Source organism: Galeopterus variegatus, unplaced genomic scaffold (genome assembly GCF_000696425.1).
Source record: "Galeopterus variegatus unplaced genomic scaffold, G_variegatus-3.0.2 Scaffold246, whole genome shotgun sequence".
In the NCBI taxonomy this organism is placed as follows: Eukaryota; Metazoa; Chordata; class Mammalia; order Dermoptera; family Cynocephalidae; genus Galeopterus; species Galeopterus variegatus.
In genome coordinates, this window is record NW_007726357.1 from 642,517 (window position 1) to 666,410 (window position 23,894).

A 23,894-nucleotide genomic window follows, 5' to 3' on the forward strand; every position below is an offset into this window, starting at 1 on the left:
AAAGCAAAAATATACTTCCCCTTTCTCATTTCCTCAACTACCCCTCAAATTTATAAATCATTTAGGTGGCATTTAAAACTTTTGGTTGTGTTCCTATTTTCATCTAGTTTATGAGGAGAAAGAACATTGAAGAAAAACTGGTTTGGTAAATAATTTATGAAAGAAACTCAGAAAAATAGTTATTTTATGTCAAACAGTTTCCTAAGGAAATAACCTTACAAAAAGCAGGAAAAAAAAAACAGTTTAAAAATTGTCAAAACAAGGGCCGGCCCGGTGGCGCACTGCTATAGTGCGCCGCTTGGGAGCGCGGCGGTGCTCCCACCGAGGGTTCGGATCCCACATACAGACCGGCGCGACACTGAGGGTTGTGATCTGTTGCCGGACATGAAAAAAGACAAAAAGGAAAAAAAAAAAAATTGTCAAAACAAGCTGTAACTCTACAGGGAGATGGCTGCTTTCTCAAGCTTGCCAAATAAAGCTTGGTTGATATTAAAAGAGTGAGAAAGAAGGAACCACACAGCATTTATATGGATTAATTCTTGAAATAGAGCCAAATTCTCTCCTTGCACAACTGACCACTAGAAACAAGAAGAACAAAATTATCATAGTACAATGCTTCAGAGGAACATTCAAAGTTAGCTCAGTGAAAAACTGAGCAGAGATATGCTTAAATTCCAAACAGGGAACTAATAAGATGTAATTTAATGATAATTATATTTATAGAATAGTAGAGTGTAAGAAATATCCAAATCATATAGTACAATTCTTCTCATTTCATGATCAAGGAAATTTCATCAACAAGGAAAAGACATCAGAAGATTTGCTAGTTAGCAGCAAAACTGGCTTAAAATTAAAGTCTTTTGTTTGTTTTAAATTGCTCCCCAGTACAAAACATTGAAAGTGAATTGTATACAATGGCCAATTAAAAAAATTAGATAACAAAAACTTTAAAAAATACTCAACATGTGAGTTAAGAGATCTGGGTGCTAGTCCTAGCTTTCTTGTGCACATGTGCATATGGTTTGATTTGTAATAGTATACTTTACTACTGACTGGAAGCCAAGGCATGTCTTTCAGGGAGGAAATTAATTACATAAAAATAACTTTAAATAGCTGCAAAAGTATCTGGGTCAATTTAAATATCAATGACATTATTTCATCTTTCAATTTCTGCAAAATGCACAAGGAAAACAGTACAAATTTAACTGAAATGAAATTAGAAAGCATGTATGTTGATCACATTTAACTTAGTAGTTTAATTTTATACAAATATTATATGAAGCCAACATTTATTACAAAGCAATTGACTGTTATATAGTGTCCATAGAAAGCAGTTATTATCCTGATTTTACAGATGAGAAATCTAAGATTAAATAAATTACCCACACATATATTTATGAACCAGACCATGTTCTTAAAACACTATATATGTTGATTCCCACATAATTTGTTTTTATAATTAGAAATATTTTAATTAGCATGTTATATAAATATAACATTCAATGACTACCTATTGCTTTAGCTTCCAATTTTACCCATATCTCACCAAGGCAAAGAATATGTTGAGTCACGTGACCAACAATGTGACAGCAATGAAGAAAAATTTAAACCCCCTAGTGACTAGGGACCTAGCCATCTACAAATTTCACAAACTCTGTGTATTACAGAAAAATAATTTATGTCTTAGATTACTAAGCTTCTAGAAAATAAAAGAATCCAAACACATCAGCTAGGCAACAAGGGTAGCCAACATCTGTTTAACATCTTGTTTAATGGGAAACAATTATCGATATGTTCCTTGACATGTATTTATTTAGTAAACCTTAGTTTCTCACATTTTCTTAGAGGAAATATTTTGCTAAGTGAGTAAAAACAAAATGATGCAAAGTGATGCTGTTGTGTCTAGAGGAAATATAGAAATTCCAAGAAATTCTAGGGTTCCATTTGTGTTTACCAATGACCACCAAACTGCTCCTGATAATGATGAGTTTTCTCATTGACCAAAAATCTTAATGGAAGTGCAATATATTCTACTCATAAATTTATATTTTAAAATGTCAGGTTATACAATTCAAAGATGGCAATACTGGTATCTCATGCCATTCAAAAGATTTGAGTGATTAACAGACACAGATTAAGAAAATAAATGTTATTTAATACAAGCAACTAGGTAAACAAAATCTATAAAAACAGGCCGGCTAGAGGGGGGAAAAACCCCACAGAAACCATATCCCTGACATTAAAAAGAAATGTAAATTGTGATAGCGACTTTGTAAAGCAATTTGGCAGCACCTATTTTTTTTTTTTTTTTTGTCTTTTTTCATGTCCGGCAACGGATTGCAACCCTCAGTGTCGCGCCCTGTACCGGACCGGGACCGGCAACGGCAACGGGATCGCAACCCTCGGTGCCGCCTCCGCACCTCGCTCAGCCAGTGAGCGGGAACCGGTCTGTATGTGGGATCCGAACCCTCAGCGAGAGCGCCGCCGCGCTCCCAAGCAGCGCACTGCTACAGTGCGCCACCGGGCCGGCCCTGGCAGCACCTATTAAAAATGAAAATACATGTATACTATGATTCAATAATTCAATTTCTAAGTCCACTAGAGAATCTCTTGCAAATATAAATAGAAAACATGATCACTGTGGCATTATTTGAAACAACAAAAAATTGGAAATAAAGTAAATGTTCACCAGAAGGGAAATGGATGCATTTATTAGAATTGCTATATATTACTTATGAATGTACATATAAGATAAAAAATTATAAAAATGTACTGCTTTTCTGTGTCTTTAAAATTTCTCAAAACAAAGCGAATTCCCCCACATCCTCACAGGAAAGTATATTGATTCAGTCCCTACCTCACTATTTCTTAGGGAAAATTTGGGATGCTGCTAGGACTATCAGAAAGCAGCAAGAACATTCTTGAATTGCTGAGAAACCATTCACGCCCTATCTGTACCATCCTAAGAGAGTCTTAGAAGCCTCTGCAACTTCTTCAAATCAAAAATATAGGTTGCCAAAATACAGAGGTGAACAAGAGTCTCCAGATAATTAGAGAATAATAAATTCACAACCGTATGTAAGTTTCTAATATTCACTGAAAGATAATTTACTGGCTTGTCAGCTATCTGAACAAGCAGCAAAATGGTCTGGAAAGTTTTAAAATTAAGCCTGATCTTGACTAACTTTATGCTGGAACAAAATTCAATGAAAATTCATTTATCCTTCAAATTTTACCTGTTTCAGCTTCTGACTCTGAGTCATCTTCCTCATCTTCTTCACTAGAGCAGCTAGATTCATCTTTCTTTCCTTCTTCTTCTTCGTCAACCTTTTCTTGTTCCAGAGATTCAATACGGGACGCATTTTTCTCTGGTTCAATAATCAACGTTTCTTTGCTGTGAAAGGAAAATAGCCTTCAAATGATTATAAACACAAAAGACTAAAATACATTTGTTTTTCCCAGATTCACCATAATCATGCCTGTTGCCATTATGCCAACTCATTCATAGAATTAACAAAACCTAGTCTAGCATTTTACTTACTTTTTAAAGGTCTTCTGTGACTGATTATTGTCCATGTTTGCTGTTGACTCAATTAGTGGAGACTTCTTATCCCGTTTTTCACTATGAAGCTTTATACAAAGTTATGCAAAGAAAAATGAGAATATTATTAAAATAATATTAATTAGTAAAATACAGAGTTTAAAATAATAACAAAGTAGTTTTTCAAACACTAAACAAAAATGATAAAAAAAAAAAACAGGAAAGGGCTTGGACAAAGAATGAAAAATACTAGACAATTAAAAAGCTCCATGCAGAACTAAGTCAAATTTTTTACATTCCTCCAACTTTGGCTTATTGAAAAAGTCAAGGTCCACTAGCCACTTAGGATGACTTATTTTACTTAAAAATCTGCTTCCTAGTTATACAACTCCTTGCTTATCTAGGGCCTGTTATTTTCTAATAAGAAATCTGACATTTTATAGTCTCCACCTTTTAAGCAAACTTTCTTATGAAATTACAAAAACATGTTATTCTTGAGAACATATGCATTATATAAGTATGCATTTTGTGAATCGGAGGAAATAGAAGTGGGGATAAGCAACACAAAAGGCTAAACATCACCACCATCCCTTCATTGCCTTTCACTATCATTTAGTTTGCTAGGAATAACTTAAAACCAAAAAGTACAAAACATCATAAGAATAATTTAACTGTCTGAAATTCAAAGCTATTAGAAGAATTCACTAATATAGGTAATTTTTAGACAGTCTTAAGACATACCAGATTTTGTTTCTTTTGCAACTCTTCTAAATATCCTAAAATGTCTTCATCTGCTACATCAAAGGCTGTTTGGCCCTACGTAGGAAACAAGGGGGGTGGTGATAGTAAGAAGTCAACAAATCATAAAAATACCTTTGGTAATTCTGCATAATTATATAGAAAGTTAGGTAACATTTTCTATGATAGTTATAAACAACATAATATGTATAACTCTAAAAACAAGTTATGAGAAATCCAGTGAGAGAAAAGCAGCTAAGAACACCTCCCTTTATTAATTTTTTTGATAACAGCTTTATTGAGATACAATTCATATACCACACAAATCACACATTTAAAGTGTACAATTCAATGGTTTCAGGTATAGTCACAGAGTTGTATAACCATTACCATAATCAATTTTAGAACATTTTCATCACACCAAAAAGAATGTACCCTTTAGCAGTCACCCCCCTCCATTTTCCTATGCCCCCCACCCTGACGTAACTACTAATCTACTTTCTATCTCTATTGATTTGTCTATGCTGGACATTTCATATAAATGAAATCATATAACACGTGGTCCTTTGTGACTGGCTTCGACTTAGCATGTTTTCAAGGTTCATCCATGTTATAGCAGGTTTCACTACTTCATTCCTTTCTATTGATGAATAACATTCTACTGCATGATATACACATTTTGCTAATCTAGTGATCAACTGGACACTTCCTTTTGCTTTTTGCTATAATGAATAGTATGATTATCTGTGTACAGTTTTAGTGTGGGCAGCTGTTTTTACTTTTTTGGTTATATAGCTAGGAATGAAATTACTGGTCATAGTTACTCTATATTTGATACCTCCCTTAAATAATTAAATTCTTGGTAGAGTTATAAAATAAAAATATGTATTTCTAAACTGCTTAATGTTCAGCCAACCACAGATATGGCTTAGTGTCAGAAATCAGTTCAGATTTTTTGGGAGAGGAGAACAGAGCTGGGATTGCCAGGGGTGGGGGGGCGGGGAGGAGCTCTTAGGGGGGGCCATGAGGATTGACTACATTGTGTAATGGTAGATGTTGCTGACTGTCCTGATTTGAACATCCATGTTGCACACTATTGTTCACATATGTGAACAACACTGCACATGTTGCAATGATGTTCGATGTTGCACCACACAGATATGTATAAAAAAAATTTTAAAAATAAAAAAAAATTAGTCCAGATGAATATCTGTCAATATAATTATTACGGAAAAGAAAATTTCAAAGAGCTGTTGATTAAACACAGTAAGGATTTTTCCTGCTGCCTGCATTAGTCCTTATAATAACCCTACTGGTACAAGTTTCCAGAATGCCAAAAGTTGATTATTTATACTATATTCTCCCTTATATGTGGGCCAGTGTATGATCCTTTCTCAGAAAAAATTGTTTTCAACTACAAAATATATCATTCTGAAAGGAAGTTTAAATTTCATTCATAACAGTACTCCCATATCCACAACAAAGTCAGAATGGATAGATAATGGCTTCTAAAAATCATACTAATTTTTCTTTTAAAAACAAACACATAAACAAAACTACAACTTTCAATTCTACACTAACATCAAGATGTAACATCTACTCAGAAAGGAGCTACATTTCCAAACACTATAAAACGAATTATAAGCTACCCAATATCTGAGCTGGTTTTTCCATTATCTGTTGATAAGATAAAAGGTATGATCTATGAAGAATATCTTAAAAGAGCATAAAATGCTGCTTTATGAAGATAGGGGAGTGTGTGTATTTAAAATTTACAAGATTCAAAAACACTTCTTATATTTGCCTTTTCTTGCCAGAAAGTCTTCCCAGTAGGAATTTAAGAGGCAATCTATCCTCCACCCAGTCCAGGATAAAACGTTTTAGATTTAATAAACTTCTCTCCTATTTCAACCTTGAGTATTAAAAGCTAAGAATTAAACTCCTGAAGAATAAACTGCTCTGAAATAAAATAGCTGGCTCAAAATTTTAAAGTGCCCTTTAGATTAGCAATACATGTTAATTCCAGTTCTGCTATATCCTACTTTCTTTGTTCTAAAATGTTACCAGTGTTATAAATTCAAAGCAAATTGTCTTCAAGATCTTGTTATTGTGTGGAAGTCGTAACTCACTGACTTCTTTTTAGGTATTATTTTAAGCCTTTATCAACTCTTCTCATAAATGAAATATCCCACCTTAAAATTTTTTTTGAATTATAATTAAATTTTTGCAGCAATTAAATGCAATGGCATTATGTTAATAACTTAGGGATATTCCTTTTCAAGAATAAGAAATTGGGTCACCTTTCTTTTCACTTTCTCCCTTGATAAATGAGTGTACTTTGCAAACAGCAGCTGATAGAGAATAAAAACTAGAGCAAAATGTGGGCTATAAACAGAAAAATTTCTAATTTCAAGAAAGCACGCCCATCAATTTAACTCAATAACTTAACCATGTTCTTGAACAATCTATAGGACAAATAAAAGCTCACAACTGTGAAATTTTAAGTGTTATCTGATTCTTATCTACCATAAGGCAACTATGCTTCACCAATGGAGGACAAATCCAGTATAGTATATAAGCAGAGTCACTCAAAACAATCAGTAAACAATCGAAGACACAATGCTGAGGTATGAGAAAATAAAAACTCTTATCAATAAAGAGAACTATCTTAAAAGAAAAAAAACCTGGCTATTCAAAAAAATTAGTTCAATACATCTATAAATTACCAGAGGCATAGACAAACTAGCACCATTGTTTAAGTCTAATTTCACAGCCTCTTCATTCTTCTTTACTCACCTACTCTAACTAAATTCCTCTTGCAGGCATGATCTTTACTGATCTTCACAACCAGTGAAGTGGTTGGGACTATTATTAATATGATTCTCATGGTACAGATAAGGAAACCCAGGCTCTGAGTGAATGGTATTTGCCCAAGGTCATGCAGGTAATAAGGGGAATGTGGGAACAGAATCTAGGTTTCTATGGCTCTACTATGTCATTTTTGTCTTTATAGAAAATAAGAATAGGCTCAGACAGAATTAGAGTAAAAAAAAAAAAATCCTTATGCCATTAATGGCAGAAAAGCTTTGCTATTCATTTAAATCATTACAATGACAGTTAACAACCTAAAAACTTGCCTGCTAGTTGTATTAATGCATTAAGAGCAGTTCCAACTACATCCTTAGTTAATATATAAAAAGGGACAATACTCTGGCACATTCTAGTAAAAAATTATTTTAATAAGTTAAGAAAGCAAAATTAAAACCTTCATATTTAAAATCTATATCATATAATTTATAACAATGAATTAAAATGATAGCAAATGTGCTTTACGGTTTGTAAATAAGTTAAAGAAATGAGAAAATCTCTAAATATTTATTTTTGGAACATTTTCCCCATTTCCATGTAGCAAGACTTTTAGATTTTCTATATGATTTGTTGCATTTTCTATATTACATACATTTCTCCAAATCATGTTTTGTATTACTAAACAATTCATTGAAACTCTGAGAGTACATTAAGTGCATTTCTTTGATGCCATTTAAAAAAGAAACTTAGTAAAAATCTTCAATCTGTAAGTACTTAAGGTATCAAATGACAAGATAAATTTATGTAGACAGGCTTACACAATTAAGACAAAGTAATTTGCTTTAATTGAACATGAAGTATGACATTTATTTTATTTTATTTTATTTTTTATTTTTTATTTTTCCTTTTTGTCTTTTTTTCGTGACTGGCAGCAGATCGCAACCCTCAGTGTCACGCCCGTACCGGACCGGGACCGGCAACGGGATCGCAACCCTCGGTGTTGCGCCCACACCTCGCTCAGCCAGTGAGCAGCCGGTCTGTATGTGGGATCCGAACCCTCGGCGGGAGCGCCGCTGCGCTCCCAAGCGGCGCACTGTAGCAGTGTGCCACCGGGCCGGCCCATGACATTTATTTTAAAATGTAACCAATGAAAACAGGAAAGACAGCCTAACTAACTTAGGCAAAGTTATAAAATTATTACAATATTGAAAATTAAGAGAAAAATCTTATAAAAATATCTTCCATTACAGTTATTCTAAAAAAAAAAAGGGCTCATATTTTGGGTATTTTTATGGCACAAGGCCTGCAGAATGCTATATGCATTATGTAACTCCACACTATTAAAAGATGTCTTTAAAATCTTGATTTTTAAAAGAAAGAAATGATATCTTGATAAAAATTTTAAATCATATTTTTTAGAACTTAATAGTATCTGGAAAATAAAATATATGAGAAAACTAAAACTAAGAAAAAGTTGCAGAGGACTTATTAGAATTAAAAAAAAAAAGAAAAACCAAAACAATTATCAGGGCTTTAGGAAAATTACTCAACTTCTTTAATCATGTTGCTGAATCTGCAAAACTTTTAGCTTTGCAGGGTTACTAAAAGGATAACATTAGATAATATAAGTGAAAAAACTCTGAAAACTATAAAATTTTAAGGAAATGTGAGGCACAATTCTTTTAAGATCATATAAAGATCCACTGAAATGATGGAATGAGTGAATAAGATATTAAACAAAATTTAAGGTGACATAAGGAGCTACTATCATAGTAATATAGAAAGAAAAGAATATAAAGCAAAATAATTTTATGTGTTTCTTTCTCCTGGAGCATAATTATGATGAATTGTATGACATAAGAACTAGACAATTATAGACAAGATACAAAATAAAATAATTTTTCTTTTACATACTATATATTGTGCACGTTTCAGTAGAATATTAATTGATCGGGGGAAACGTAACATATTTAAACTAGGAAGTGAAGTAATCTTTTTTTGAAAACCATTTCAATTTATAAGTTTCTCTGTTCTGGTCCGTCTTTGGAGGCCACTATTACTAAATGAACCAACTATCAGCACTTGTGGGCAGGTGTCCTTTAAAGGGCTGTGTTTTGGGGGGAGAGAGACAGGAATGTAGACCAGAGTTCAGAGGTTAACAGTATCCACTAATTTCTTCAGAAAAATCACAATTACAAGGAGAATTTCTACATGGAAAGAGAGGAAACATGAATTGTAAAGCTAAAATTAGCTGGCCTTTTACTTAAAATTAAATAGTTTAACATTTATTTGTCCTCTAAAGCTGATTATAAAACAGACAACTGTTGTAATAAAAAACTGTGAGAAAGCAGATTAAACACTTTGACTAAATATTCAGAATGAAGATTTCTGTACTTATATATAAATGCAAGCCTATACTAGCAAATGGATCATTCTCAAACTTATTTTTATCTTGACTTTCCTGAAGATTTTCACCACTTCCTATATTTTTCTTGCCTGCCCATTTATTATATAATATACATTTTTAAATCAGTTAATGAAATATATATTTAGGACTCTATTCCAGAAATAGCAAAAGAGTTCAGAGGGCTCCCTTATCTTGCTACATCAGTAACTACGATATGAATCTGCACTACTACCCTCATCTCTAACCATTTACCCATGGTCAAATCTTGGGCATAGAGCATGTCATATTTACTCTCCTCCTTTTGCAGCTCCCCCATTAGAAATTGCTGTTACCAGAGCAACCAGCACACACAGCTATATTAATGGACACAACAGAATTAGAGGACCTGTTCTGAATAAAGATGAGATCATTTTACAAACCTCTGCTAAATAATTTAGTACATTATCCTATGAAATGAAATATGCAAGGAACGTACTATGGAAGTAAAGGGTAATTAAGCTCACTAGAGGAGAAACGTTTTGGGCTCTCCAGTTCTTCATAGATAATACTCATCAACCAACATGGAGTGGGAAGGGACTAGCAGGAATACTGTTGATAGTGATCACTGACTGATAGTACTCTATTTGAAAGGGAGCAGAGGAGAAAAACCTAACCTAACAAGAAAACTGATGGCCTGAATCTTTTAATGATTTTGTGAAAACACTTGTATGACATGTGATCCTTCCTCCTACTAATTGTGTGATATTAAGTAAATAATTTCCCTCACTAAACTGTTTTCTTACCTGCAAAACTAGACTAGATGTTGCATCTCAATGATCTTATGTCTTAAATCTTTATACTTTTTACCATCCTCTTAAAAAACTACTATAAGCAAGCTAATAAGACTATCAACTAAAGAAAATTAGAAACACCCCTGCATGTATATTCTAACTCATAGTGATGGCAGAAAACTCACACAGAAATGCAAAATTTTCTTAATTTATGAATTCCTAAGAAGATAATATCAATGCAAGTACTCAAATTTACTTTCTACATATGGTAATATGACTACTGAAAGAGTAGTATTTCTTTCTTTGCTGAATAAGGCCAAAACTACCTCACATAGTAGCTTGAAAGACTTAAACCATGAACTAATAAATCAATTAATGACTTGCAAAGCGTTTTTTTTTACGGTTGAGAAAAAATACAATTACATAATTTAAATTCTAACATTTTGAAACCAAAACTCTATTTCTAAAAGTTAAAACATTTAAGAGGCCTACCACTTTGTTGACCATCTCCATATCACACAGATTGTCCACTAAAATTCGACATGCTTCTTCTTTACCCCAATGAGCTGCAGCATGAAGAGGTGTCCAGCCATCGTAATCTTTAATATTAACATCATAGCCTGCCTGTATTAAAAGTCTAAAGAAATTGTAGTGAATTAGATAATCATTAAAATCTAGAAATAAGCACACAGGATCAACAGCTCTATACCATGCAATTTAACCAAAATTTGCAATATATTCCTTTCCAAAGTTCAAATCCCCCCTCCCCTCAATGAATTAACTATGGCGAATAGAAAGTAATTCCCAGAAAACACTCAGAAAAAAAGTATCTTGAATCATTGCCATAATAATGTAGTTTTAATTAATTCCTAATGACTATAAGTCTTATTATGGTTTGGTGTGACACTGATTAATTCTTGTTAATATAACTTTTAAGTGAAATTTTCACAGAAAAGCCCATATTTTCTCAATGTAAGAACAAAAACTAATGGATCAATTTGTAGATAAAACTGATTTCCTGCAGAGACTATCATCAGATGTCCACATGATATGACATCTCAGGCTAAACGTGTTCTAAAAATATACTGAGATCAAACAAGCTTATTTTGTTATGTTTTTGTTATCTTGCAGTTGAGGAACTGGTTTGTGAAAGCTTTCATGAACTTTTATAATATGCCATGGGAAATTTTCAAAGGAAAATGACAATCTGTTAGAAACAAAATAAAGCAAAACACATATTCCAAGGAGTCGAGTCTATTTTTCTGCAGAAGTAGAAAGCAGATATTCCATTCATCAACAAGCTAGAAGACAGAAATACATTTTAATATGATGCAAAGAGATGCAAAAATTATGTTAGTATGCCCTTCTAACTGCACACTGACATCAACCTTTATTCTATTTAGAAAATAAGCTCACAGAGGGCAAAGAAAGGGTCTATAAATTGCACACAGCACAGCCCCACACACAAAGGCGAACACTTGATACTTTACAATTCATGAAATCTAGTTGACCTTTACCTTACTTTCCAAGATGATGTGCTTGAGAAGGGCTTCTTTTTACCTACAGGAGGTGGTAGTGATAGCTAATGTATAATTGACCCTTCATTTATTTATGTTTAAGAATTGATCCCTTTTTTCCTAACAATACCTAAAGCAGCTGTTACCAATCTTGGTTCAGAACCATCTGAAGAGCTTATTAAAAAAATTTAAAAAGATTCCCCAGCTGCACCCCAATACTACTAATTAGCATATTGGGAGGTGGGCCCTGTCAAACTATATTTTTAATATGTCCCCTATATGATTCTCTTATCAGTGACTGTTGACTATATGCAGACTAACATTTAAGAGCCACAATCTAAAGAAAAGGCTAACAGATATACATAAGTCCAGAGATTTACGTTAGAGAAATATCTCTAACACATATATTATCAGAAACCTTGTTAATAGAGGCAGAGATAATACTGGAATATAAGGCAATAAAAACATATCTGCCATTAGGAAATATGAACTATAATGTCGACTATACTGAGCAACGTAAAACTATATGTACTTGGGAGTCTATGTGGAGAGGGAAGAGAGAGTTAGGAAGGTAGATAATTTTTTTTTCAACAAACATGATTCTCTGAATATGCCAGGTCCTACAAGGATACTTAAAAAACAAACAAACACACAAAAAAACTAGCTATATTCAATGAAGGGCAAAAGACAAGTAAAACAACAATTAGCCCTTATGGACAGGTTCTGTGATGAAGATCCAATGGGAGTACAGAACTGAAAAGCATCAAAATCAAATTGAAAGGCTTTGTGTGTTTTAGGGAAGGGGAAGTGAGAGAAGGCTTCATTTGAAACAGATTTCTCCTATTTATTTTTCATTTCAAACATATTTTTACTTATTTATTTTCATAAGTAACATTTCAAAAATAAAAAAGAATAAAAAGATATATAGGGAAGTCACTCTCTCACTGCTGACCTTTTAGCCAGCTAGTTTCCCCTCCCCATAGATAACCAAGCTATTAATTTTGACTGCATCCTTACAGAAAGATTTCTTGTACATATAAGCAAATACAATTTTTAAATTTGTAAAACGAATAAAAATAATGCATACTTCTTGATTTTGACATTTCATAATACATCCTGGTGCTCTTTCCATAGCCATATGTAAATAGATTTCTCATTCATGTTTTAATTGCTGCAGGGTATTCCAGTGAAAGGATGTACCATACTTTATTAAACCATTCTCCTACTCCTATACATACTTTACTTCCTATGTGGGTAAGAATATCTGTAAAAAAATTCAGAGATAGAATTTCTGAGCTAAAGAACAACTGTTACTTTAATAGAATTTGCTCACTTGTCATTTATATTTCCACCAGTGATGTTGAGTGCCTTTTCCCCATACTTTGCCGAAAGTGTGCTAAATGTTTTGATCTTTACCAATATGACAGATAAAATGATAAAATTCACTGTAGCTTTATCTGCATTTAATTATAAATAAAGTTGAACATTTCTTTTTGCATAAGATTAAGAGCCTTGAATTGACTCAAAGAATTGAATAGAATTTGTTTCCAAGTTGAAGAGATGGTAAATAAAGGCATCTAGACAGAAACCACAATAGGCATTATGACATCATGACTGAATTTCAAATAGACATATATGGCTGGAATAATGCATGTTTGAGGAGCAATAATGGCAGCTAGTTTAAAGGAGCAGACAGTGGCCAGATGATGATGGGGTTTATGTGCTAAGTTGAAGAGTTTAAAATTTATCCTGACTCCCACTGAGAGCCTTAATGAAGGATTTCTGGAGCTTGGGTAATAACTTAATTACAAAGATAACCCGGAAGCAGTCTAGAAACCTATTTTACAATGCAATCCAGTACTCATACTATGTTTATAGAAACAAGAGTTTTAAGAAACAATTCTTACCTTTTCTGTATGCAATACTCTTTGATATTTTCTATTCTTTTACAAAAATGCTGCTGGCAACTCACTAAATTCATTTCATCATAAGCTAATGGGACTTGAAAACTTCAAAAAATTTTTGATTAGTGAGAAACAGATGGGAGACAAGGAAATTAATTAAAAGGCAACGCTACCATTTTAGGAGAAGGCCTAAGATACTGAAGATGAGTAGAGATTGAAAAGAGGAGGGAACATGGGAATTGGTTGACCCACTTAAACTTCTTCACTGCTTTTACGATGAAAGGGAATAAGGAAGACAGATTGATATTAGAAACTCAAGTAGGTCAGAAGCAATTTAAAGGGTGTAGTAGATTTTCTGAGGACTGACTGGTCTTATGTACTTTCACATACATATAACAAAAGTTATGTGCCAAATAATTTTTTTTCTTACAGTTGCTGTGATGGTTAATTTCAGGTATCAACTTGATTGGACTGAGGGATGCCTAAATGTGTGAGAAGCACTGTTTCTGGGTGTGTCTGAGGGTGTTTCCAGGGGAGACTGGCATGTAAATCAGTGGAAAGGAAGATCCATCCTCAATATTGATGGGCACCATCCAATCAGCTGGGGCCCCAGATGAGACAAACAGGTGGAAGAGGGGAGGAGTCTCTCTGCTCTTCTCTCTCCTTTTCCAGAGCTGGATGCCTTTTCTTCTCTTGCCTGTGGACATCAAACTCCAGGTTCTTCAGCTTTTGGACTCTGGGACTTTCATCAGTGGCCTCTCTGGGGCTCTCAGGCTTTCAGCCTCAGCCTGAGGGCTGCACCTCAGCTTCCCTGGTTCTGAGACTCCGGACTTGGACTAAAAGCCATGCTACCAGCTTCTCTACTTCTCCAGCTTGCAGATGGACTACCACGTGAGCCAATTCCCCTAATAAATCCCCTCTCATATATCCTATTGGTTCTATCTCTGTGGAGAATTCTGACTGATACAGTTGCCAACACTTTTGCAATGCATAAGTTAAAAAAAATATATATATACATATATATATAATATAGTGACATAAAGGAGCTTTGTTCCAAGGAAATCTGATTACTATATAACCCAACAGAGTCAAAGTTATTAGGCTAATAGCACTGAGTTCCAGTGTTCATGTAGTAAGAAAACTGTATCTGAGATAAACTACATGTAAATAAATATTCAGCAGGAATCAACCATGCAGAATTATGATATGTTTATACGACATCGTTCTTAGTCTCAGGAGCCAATTTTGTCAATCTGGAAAACTCAAAATGACTCTATAATAATTTATTAGTCCAAAAGGTAACATAAAATGATTGATACTTAAATTCACTGGAAAATCACAACTGAAAAAAACAAGAGTAGAATAATAAAAATTCAAGGTGAAAAGACATTAGTAACAAAAGTAATCATATTTAAGATAGTTTTCTCTTTCTTCCTGAAAAGAGCCATTAAATAACTTTTTTTCTAAGCTGCTTCAGAATGTTTGCAGGTATTTTAAGAAAAGGAACGATGAAACAGAGAAAACAAACCAAAGTAGAAAAATGACTACAAAAAACAATACTTACTTTAAAACTTCTGTATAGCCTTTAGCAGCTGCAACATGAAGTGCTGTACCTCCAGATTTTGCATGCCGGACATCATTTATATGACCACTATTTAGCCACTGCCTTGCATCTCTAAGCATTATCCTTTCTTCTTCCTTTCGAGCTGCTTCTATATCAACCCCTGATAAAATAAAAATCATTGTTTTTATATTTTAATAGAAAACTCACTTTCTATGCTGGAAAATAAAATTACCCCAAACATTTCAAGTTTAAATCATTTTAGTTTTCTTTTTCACCTTTTCTGATTATTCCTTCTTTTTTAAAATTTACAGTAGTCACCAAAAAAAAAAAAAAAAAAAAAAAAACAAACCAAAATACCTAGGAATAAATCTAATCAGAAGGTGAAAGATCTCTACAATGAGAACTACAAATCACTACTGAAAGAAATTAAAGAAGACACTAAAAGATGGAAAGACATTCCCTGTACATGGATTGGAAGAATCAATGTAGTAAAAATGTCCATACTACCCAAAGCCATCTACAGATTCAATACAATCCCCATCAAAATAATGATGACATTCTTCAAAAAAATAGAAAAAGCAATGCTAACTTTCATATGGAACAACAAAAGACCCCAAACAGCCAAAGCAATCTGTAGCAAAAAAAAGAAAGCTGGAGGCATTATACTTTCTGACTTCAAACTATATTGCAAATTTATAGTTATAAAAACAGACATGTGCACTAATGGAACAGAATAGAGAACCCAGAAATCAACCCACATATTTACATCCAACTGGTCTTTGACAAGGGTACCAAGAACACACAGTGGGGAAAAGACTGCCTCTTTAATAAATGGTGCTGGGAAAACTGGATATCCATATATAGAAGAATGAAACTTGATCCATGTCTCGCACCACATGCCAAAACCAACTCAAAATGGATGAAAGACTTAAGTGTAAGACCTGAAACTTTAAAACTCCTAGAAGAAAACTTAGGGGAAACACCCCAGGATTTAGGACTGGGCCAAGACTTTCTGAATAACACCCCAAAAGCAGACAACAAAAGAAAAAATAAATAAATGGAACTATATCAAACTAAAAAGCTTCTGCACAGCAGAGGAAACAATCAACAGCATGAAAAGACAACCTACAGAATGGGAGAAAATATTTGCAAACTACGTATCCAACAAGGGATTAATATCCATATATACAAAGAGCTCAAACAACTTTATAGCAAAAAACTCCAAAGAATACAATTTAAAAATGGGCAAAGGAGCTTAATAGATGTTTCTCAAAGGAAGACATACAAATGTCGAACCGGTATATGAAAAAATGCTCAACATCACTAATCGGGGAAATGCAAATCAAAACCACTTTGAGATATCACCTCACCCCATTTAGACTGGCTATTATAAAAAAGAATAACAAATGCTGACGAGGATGTGGAGAAAGAGGAACCCTTCTGTACTGATGGTGGGACTGTAAATTAGCACAGCCATTATGGAGAAAAGTATGGAGGTTCCTCAAACAACTACAGATAGAACTACCATATGATCCAGCAATCCACTTCTGGGGATATATCCAGAGGACTGGAAATCATCAGGTCCAAAGGATATCTGCACTCCCATGTTTATTGCAGCTCTATTTATAATAGCCAGGCGATGGAACCAACCTAAATGTCCACTGATGGATGACTAGATAAGGAAATTGTGGTATATATACACAATGGAATACTACTCAGCCCTTAAAAAAAAATGAAATTCTACCATTTATGGCAACATGGAATAGCCTGGAGAAAATTATCCTAAGTGAAACAACCCAGGTACAGAAAGAGAAATACTGCATGTTCTCACTCATAACCAGGATCTGAATCCATAAATAAACAATCAATAAAGAGAGACAGAGAGAGAAAGAAAGAAACAACCACCACAGTAATATGTTGAACTTTTAGAAAGAGGGAAAAGAACCATGGTTACTAGAGATGGAAAAGGGGAGGGGCGGGGGAGAAGGAGGGAGATTAACAGACACGAAGAATGACTGCATATTGTAATACTGAATAAGGTAACTATCCTGATCTAATCATCACACACTGTACACAATTATTGAAAATCAATGTTGTACCCCACATGTATGATAAATTACCTTAAAAACAAACAAACAAATAAATAAATAAATAAAAATTTGAACATTTCCCATGGGATAGCATCCTTTGGTCTAAAAAAATGTTTTTTAACAAATAATGTAATTTAACAATATGTAAATAAGTCTCAAATTTCTATCTGTTTTGACCAGTTCTCTGAACTCTAACCTAATAGGTACAGATGTTGAGTGAATATCAACTTGGAGGTCCTGTTTTCATCTAACATTTATCAGACCATAAAACATTATTTGTCTACCAAACTCCCCTTCCTTTCCCAACACAGTACATTCTTCATATTATTAGGATTATTTTTATAATTTTAATAAGGCTGAGGTGCTAAAAGTGCAAAGAATACAAAAATGAACAGGATACTCTAGTTCTTATCTTCAAAGTGCTCAACATCTTGGGGAAAAAAATTAAAATAAAAAAGATAATCCTCAAATTCCTGCATGATCTCATACTGTTTCATGGCTTTTACTGCTGGCTATTTAATAAACAGCATATACTACAATGCATTTACAATCTGTCTTATTCCAGAAGACTATGAATTTACTAAAGGTAAGGATACTGCCTTTTTATCTTGTAACCCCATCATCTGGCAGACTACCTGATACAAAGTAAAGGGATCAGTAACTTACTAAATGAATAATGAATGAATAAATGAATAAAAAACAAGTATATATTCTCTTTCTCTCCCTCTTCCCTTAGCTAAAATCTTTCCCATAATCCATATCCATATATCCAACTGTCTGGTCAGGGTTTTTGTCATTTATGCATCCACCTTTTAATATGTATTGAGTGCCTACTAAGTGTCAAGTACTTTTATTAGATGCTACGGGTATAAAAATGAACTTATATGTCAGAAGATGATAAACCTGTTAAGAAAAATAAAGCAATAAAGCACACTAAAGGGACAGAGGGCAATGAAAAGGGGCTGTTACTTTATAGGACTGTAGGTTGCTAAAGAACAGTCTCTTTGATAAGATAACATTACAGCAAGAAATAAAGTTGAGTGACAGCCATACTATTATCTGAGAGAACATTCCAGGCAGAGGGAAATACTTGTAGGCTCTTGAGTGGGAGTTCACTTGGAATGTTCTTCTGTTTAGAAGGCAGCCAGGATGTCTGCAGAGTAGTGAAGACAATGAGCAGGGTGACACAATCTGACTTACGAGGATCACTTAAGATGAAAAGTTAAGAGTAGACATTGAGATATCAATTCAGAGGCTACTGTAATAATCCAAGTAAGTGATAACGGTAACCTGAACCAGGGTGGTAGCAGTGAAGGTAGTAAAGTGGTTGGATTCTGGATTCTTCAAGGTTCGCCAACAGAATTTGCTGTTAGTTTGGAGGCGGAGGCTAGTTTGTATATAGAAGAAAAAGAGAAGTCAAGATCAGAGGCTTTTAGCTTGAGGAAAAAAAATGAAAATTGAAAAAATTACCAATTTAAGTTCAGAAATTTGAAATTTGAGATGTCTAGCAGACATCTAGTCAGAAATATCAATTACTTAGTTGGATATCTGAGCCTGGAGAGCAGAGAAGACTAGGGAAAGAATATAATAAAATAATATGCCATGGGCATCTCAAACTCAATGCTAAAATCTTTATCCAATTTTTCCCAGCCCATATGCTTGGTGTCTGTCTTTCATTTCCTATAGTACGTACCCAGCAACCTGGGAGTTATCTGAATTCTTCCCTGACCCTACCTCCATCCCATCCAATTAGTTACCACATTTTGAGCTGCCACCTCGTAGACTGTCTTCTAGATGGCCCCTATCACTATCTTAGTTCATCAACTTACCTCCGACTCTTCTGATTACTACTATTGGCCCTTAACTTATTCTGCCTCAGTCCATTCTAACTCACTCCCCACACTAGTGCCAGGTCAGAAAAACCAAAATACAATTATCTCACTTCCCTACATAAAATATATCAATGGCTGCTCACCTCCTATAAGACAAAGCTGAAGATCTTTAGTGTAGCAGACAAAGCCTCTATGACTTGGTCTCAGTACATTTTTAACTTTATCCCTCGTCTTTCTCCTCTGCCATCACCCAGATCTAGATATCCGCATAGGTATCCAAGTGCACTATGTTCTGTGCTATTGTGCAAGCTATTATTCTCTACCTGGATTATATTCTTATCTTGCCACTTAGCACAATACCATTTTTTCAAGACACGACTAAACCGTTCAATACTCAACTGAAGTTCAACTTTTAGAAAGTAAATAAGTCAAAAATATTTTTAAAACCCAAAAATTATACAAGTACTGGAAAAGTCACCTTCAAACTCGAGATTGTAATACAGCCTGAGTATCCCTTATCTGTAATGCTTGGGACCTTAAGTGTTTCAGATTTCAGATTTTGGAATATTTGCCAAATACACACTGGTTGAACATACCTAATCTAAAAATTTGAAATTCAAAATGCTCCAGTGAGCATTTCCTTTCAGTGTCATGTTGGTGCTCAAAAAGTTTAGCATTTTGGAACATTTAGGATTTTTGATTTTCAGATTAAGGATGCTCAACCTGTATCTCATTATCACATTTGAAAAAAACTCAAAGTAAGATTTTCCAAACAGACTTTATAAAAACGATCAGTTATATACACTAAATAAGTGTAATGAACACAACCTATTCTAATTTTTATAAAAATAAAATGCCATCATTTCTATAATAATGCAATTTTACATATCAAAGTTTTCCTATCAAAAGATAATCAGCCTACTTTATTTAAGATGCCTTCTAATGTTACTCATAAATTATAAAGCTGTAATTATAATACCTTAAGAATAACCTTTTTACTAAATGATTTGTCTTAGATTTATTTTATTATGCTGTATTCTTTTACTATGTCTTTTAAAACATGTACCTGTTTATTATCTTTATCCCTACTGTCTTTATCATCTTAAACGTTCTGACTTTTGAGTTTTACTATTCTAAGTTTCTTCTAAACTTGAAATAAAAATACCTACTTCTTATTTCTGTAATGATCTAATTTCATGCTATCTTTATCTAATTACAAAGAAATTATTACTCTCTTCTGCCTCCAAATCACGGTCATATCTGATTTATATATAAAAACAAAACAACTGAAATCTAAAGTAAAAGTATACGTGAAGGGAAATTTCATATGTTTAAGAAAACTAAATTAGAAAAATCTCATTCTCAAAAAATTTTTTTAAAAATACTAATTAGAATATATAGACCCTGCTTAGTTCATCAAAAATTAAAACAAACAAAAAACCCTCATTGCATTATATAGTAGGAGTCTTGTTTTCTAATTTCAGTGCTTTGACTGACTAGCTAGTGACCTTAAAAAAGTCATACCTTCTTTGATTAGTATGAAAGGTTAAGAACATAGATATTGAACCTAGACTAGCTGGGTTTCAATCCCTGATCTACCACTTTCTAGCTGTATTACCTTGGGCAAGACACCTAATCTATGCTATGCTTCAGTTTCGTCACTGATAAGATAGGAGTAATGATAGTACCTACCCTATAGGGTGGTTCTGAAATTACATTCATCAATATATATTGTGTTTAGATCACGAGTAAGCACTAAGGTGTTAACTATCATTACCACTTCTAAAAGTCTATGATTCTGATTCTCTTCTCTTTTTTTATGGTCTAACAGAAAGAAAGAAAATCTTATAATGCATTTAACTGGTCCTTAACCCACCTACTATAATTACAAAGTTTTTCAACAATAAAAACAATAGATAATAAAGTTAAAGTGAGTGTGATATTATAAAGTGATTAGACTAACATCTGTCACTATTATTTAAAAGTAGTGAATATTAGATTGAAATGTAGCTGAATCTCTCAGGTAAGAAAAAATAAAATTAAATTGGAATTTGGTCAGCAAACAGATTCAAAAATTGATGTGTCTCCAGCTAAATAAAGAAAATTGCATTAAAATATAAACCAGAACACATTTAGCTACTGTTCAATCACTACTACTTTCAAAGGCAATTTACTTAAGCATACCTATTTACTAATCAAATATACTCAAATAAGAAATAAAAGATAAAACAAGGACTGAAGAACTTAGAAAAATATTAAATAATAACTTTCATACCAAGATATTCTGAGAAATTTTATCACTACTAGAGACATATGAAGGTACTTCAAAAAGTTCATAGAAAGACTCTTTTATCTTTTAATTCTATTTTACCACAAACTTTCTGAATTACCCTCATATTTAGGGCACTATTTTTCTAATTATTAAAATCTATTAAAGCTGTCCCTATACTTTTGTTTCTTTGGAATTAAGTTATGCTATATAAATTCATGCATTCTTATTATATGTATAAAGTGAGCATCATAAAGCATTTCCTGGGAGACATCTTTAATAAAATGTAGTATGGTACAGTGGTGCAGAATGTGGGCTCAAAGTATCTGTCATCCTTGTTTGCGACAGAACTACAGTACTACAACTTCCTACCTGAATGACCTTGGGCAAATCATTACCTTCAATTTTCTTATCTGTAAAATGGGGGTGATAGTAGTATAAACCTGATAGAAGTGTTGTGAGGATGAAATGAGATAATGCATGTAAATTAATTTAAGTAAATGGCTGGCATATAATAAGCATTTAAAAGAGTTAGCTACTATCATACAACTATTATTAGTATTAGCTCTTTACTTTTCATTTCTAGGGTCATCTCATATACTAGGTTCCCAGTATTCCCCCTCATCTACTGTTCTCCTAGATCTACATTTCCTATCTCGACATCTCCTAAGTTTTTGGCCACCACAAACTCAATATGACTGCAAACAAACATGTATTCCCTAAATTTATATATGCCTCATCCTACTTTTTCTCCTATGAACTCTAATCATCACCTCCTCAAGTTGAAACTTCAGTGAGTTGGCCTCAATTTTTCCTTCGTCTCTACTTTCAATTCTCCACCAGACTATTCTAAGTTTACCTCAACATTTCTTCAGGACAGTCCTGTTCTTCTCCATCTCAAATGTAATAGGCCTGACTCTTATCATCCTTCACCCGGACTAATTTAAGAAACTTCTTCAAGGAATGCACACCACCATATATTGCATATTCTATTTCAACCTCCAAATTGCCATCAGCTTTACTACTAAAAAACATATCCAATCAGATTAATTTCCTGCATGGATATCTTTGCTGCATCTACTCAATGCCAACAAAATAGATGTCCTTCACCATCTGGCTCCAGTCTCCTTTTTCAGGCCTCACCTTCTACTAGTCCCATCCTGACTATAATCATTTCCAGTCCTAATGAATACTCCACATTTGCTATGTCTCCAATTCCTCTTTGCACATATGATATCACTGCCTGATATGCCTTTTCTGTCCATCAGCTCCCTTTTTTGCAAATTAAACTCCCTCCAAATGTCATCACTCTGAAATCTTTCCTGACTACTATAAGCAGTTAGTCATAGCTTTTTCTGTTCTCCCACAACATTCTGTTCCTGTACATTTTAGCACATAGCACACTGTATTATGAAGCTCTCTTTACATATCTGTCAATTCCACTAGACTGTGAAATCTTTAAGAATAAAGACTGTCTTATTTTGGTTGTTGTTGTTAATACCCATCACTTTAGAACATTTGCTGGCACATTAATAATATTGAATGAATTACTATAATTAAAATTGGCTCTGCTCACAGTTATGCTAACAGTTTTTTTTATGCAAGGAAATCAAAAGAAGTTTTCAGTACAACTAACATGCCTTTTCTAGTACATAATAATTGCTAACTAATATGAGACAAATAAATGGCAGTATAAAATGCTTTATTTTAAAGAATTACCATTGTTTGACAGGAAACTGTTGGCTATCTACCTGGGCATTCATCAGGGCAAGATGGGCAGATAAATTACTCTTCTTTCTAGGTTGTGATGCTTTCTATCTATTCTTTGAGTTTTTTCAACTCTTGAAGATCCCATGACTCTGAAATGCTTGTCTAGAATATGGTTGTTAAAAGCTATTCTGGGGCCGGCTGTGGCTCACTTGGGAGAGTGTGGTGCTAACAACACCAAGTCAAGGGTTAAGACCCCCTTACCGGTCATCTTTTTTTAAAAAAAATAAAAAAGCTCTTCTGTGTGCTTATCCAGGCTCCAGTTTGTAACTACTTTTCTTATGTGTTCTCTGTTTCTCTTGGGCTCTAGGTATCTTCAATCACATGCCCCAATTCTATTTTAGGTATTTAAACATTTTCTCAGTTTCGGTGCCTAAGTTTTTTTCTTTTTTTAAGTCACTATGAATTCTCCTAACCCCAAGGAATAAAAATCTCTTTTCGAGGGACATAACTTAACTTCTATGCCTTTCTAATTCTTAGTTTCTATTTTCTGATGAATCATACCTCATTTGGAGTGAACTCTCTAAATTCACATTCCATAACTTCCCTCTATCATTTAACCTTAGTAAAAAAACAGTTCTGGTAATAACTGTTTGATCACTGCCTAAACATAAGGGAATACAGTAGAAATCACGGGCAGTAATTTTATATATAAATACATTTTTAAAAATTTTAATTTTTAATTGT

The 23,894-nt window shown here is 33.6% G+C and overlaps 1 protein-coding gene across 4 annotated transcripts in view; it reads right to left on the minus strand.

Moving 5' to 3' along the window:
• The window catches only part of PPP1R12A (protein phosphatase 1, regulatory subunit 12A), a 136,836-nt gene that overhangs the window by 49,395 nt on the left and 63,547 nt on the right, over positions 1-23,894 (minus strand). For all 4 annotated transcript variants that reach the window (XM_008566489.1, XM_008566490.1, XM_008566488.1 and 1 more), the window contains exons 4-8: positions 15,250-15,409; positions 10,757-10,901; positions 4,283-4,357; positions 3,542-3,630; positions 3,237-3,394 (exon numbers count right to left, since the gene is read on the minus strand). In XM_008566489.1, coding sequence (XP_008564711.1) covers positions 3,237-3,394; positions 3,542-3,630; positions 4,283-4,357; positions 10,757-10,901; positions 15,250-15,409 — 627 coding nt within the window. The remainder of the gene's footprint in view (positions 1-3,236; positions 3,395-3,541; positions 3,631-4,282; positions 4,358-10,756; positions 10,902-15,249; positions 15,410-23,894) is intronic.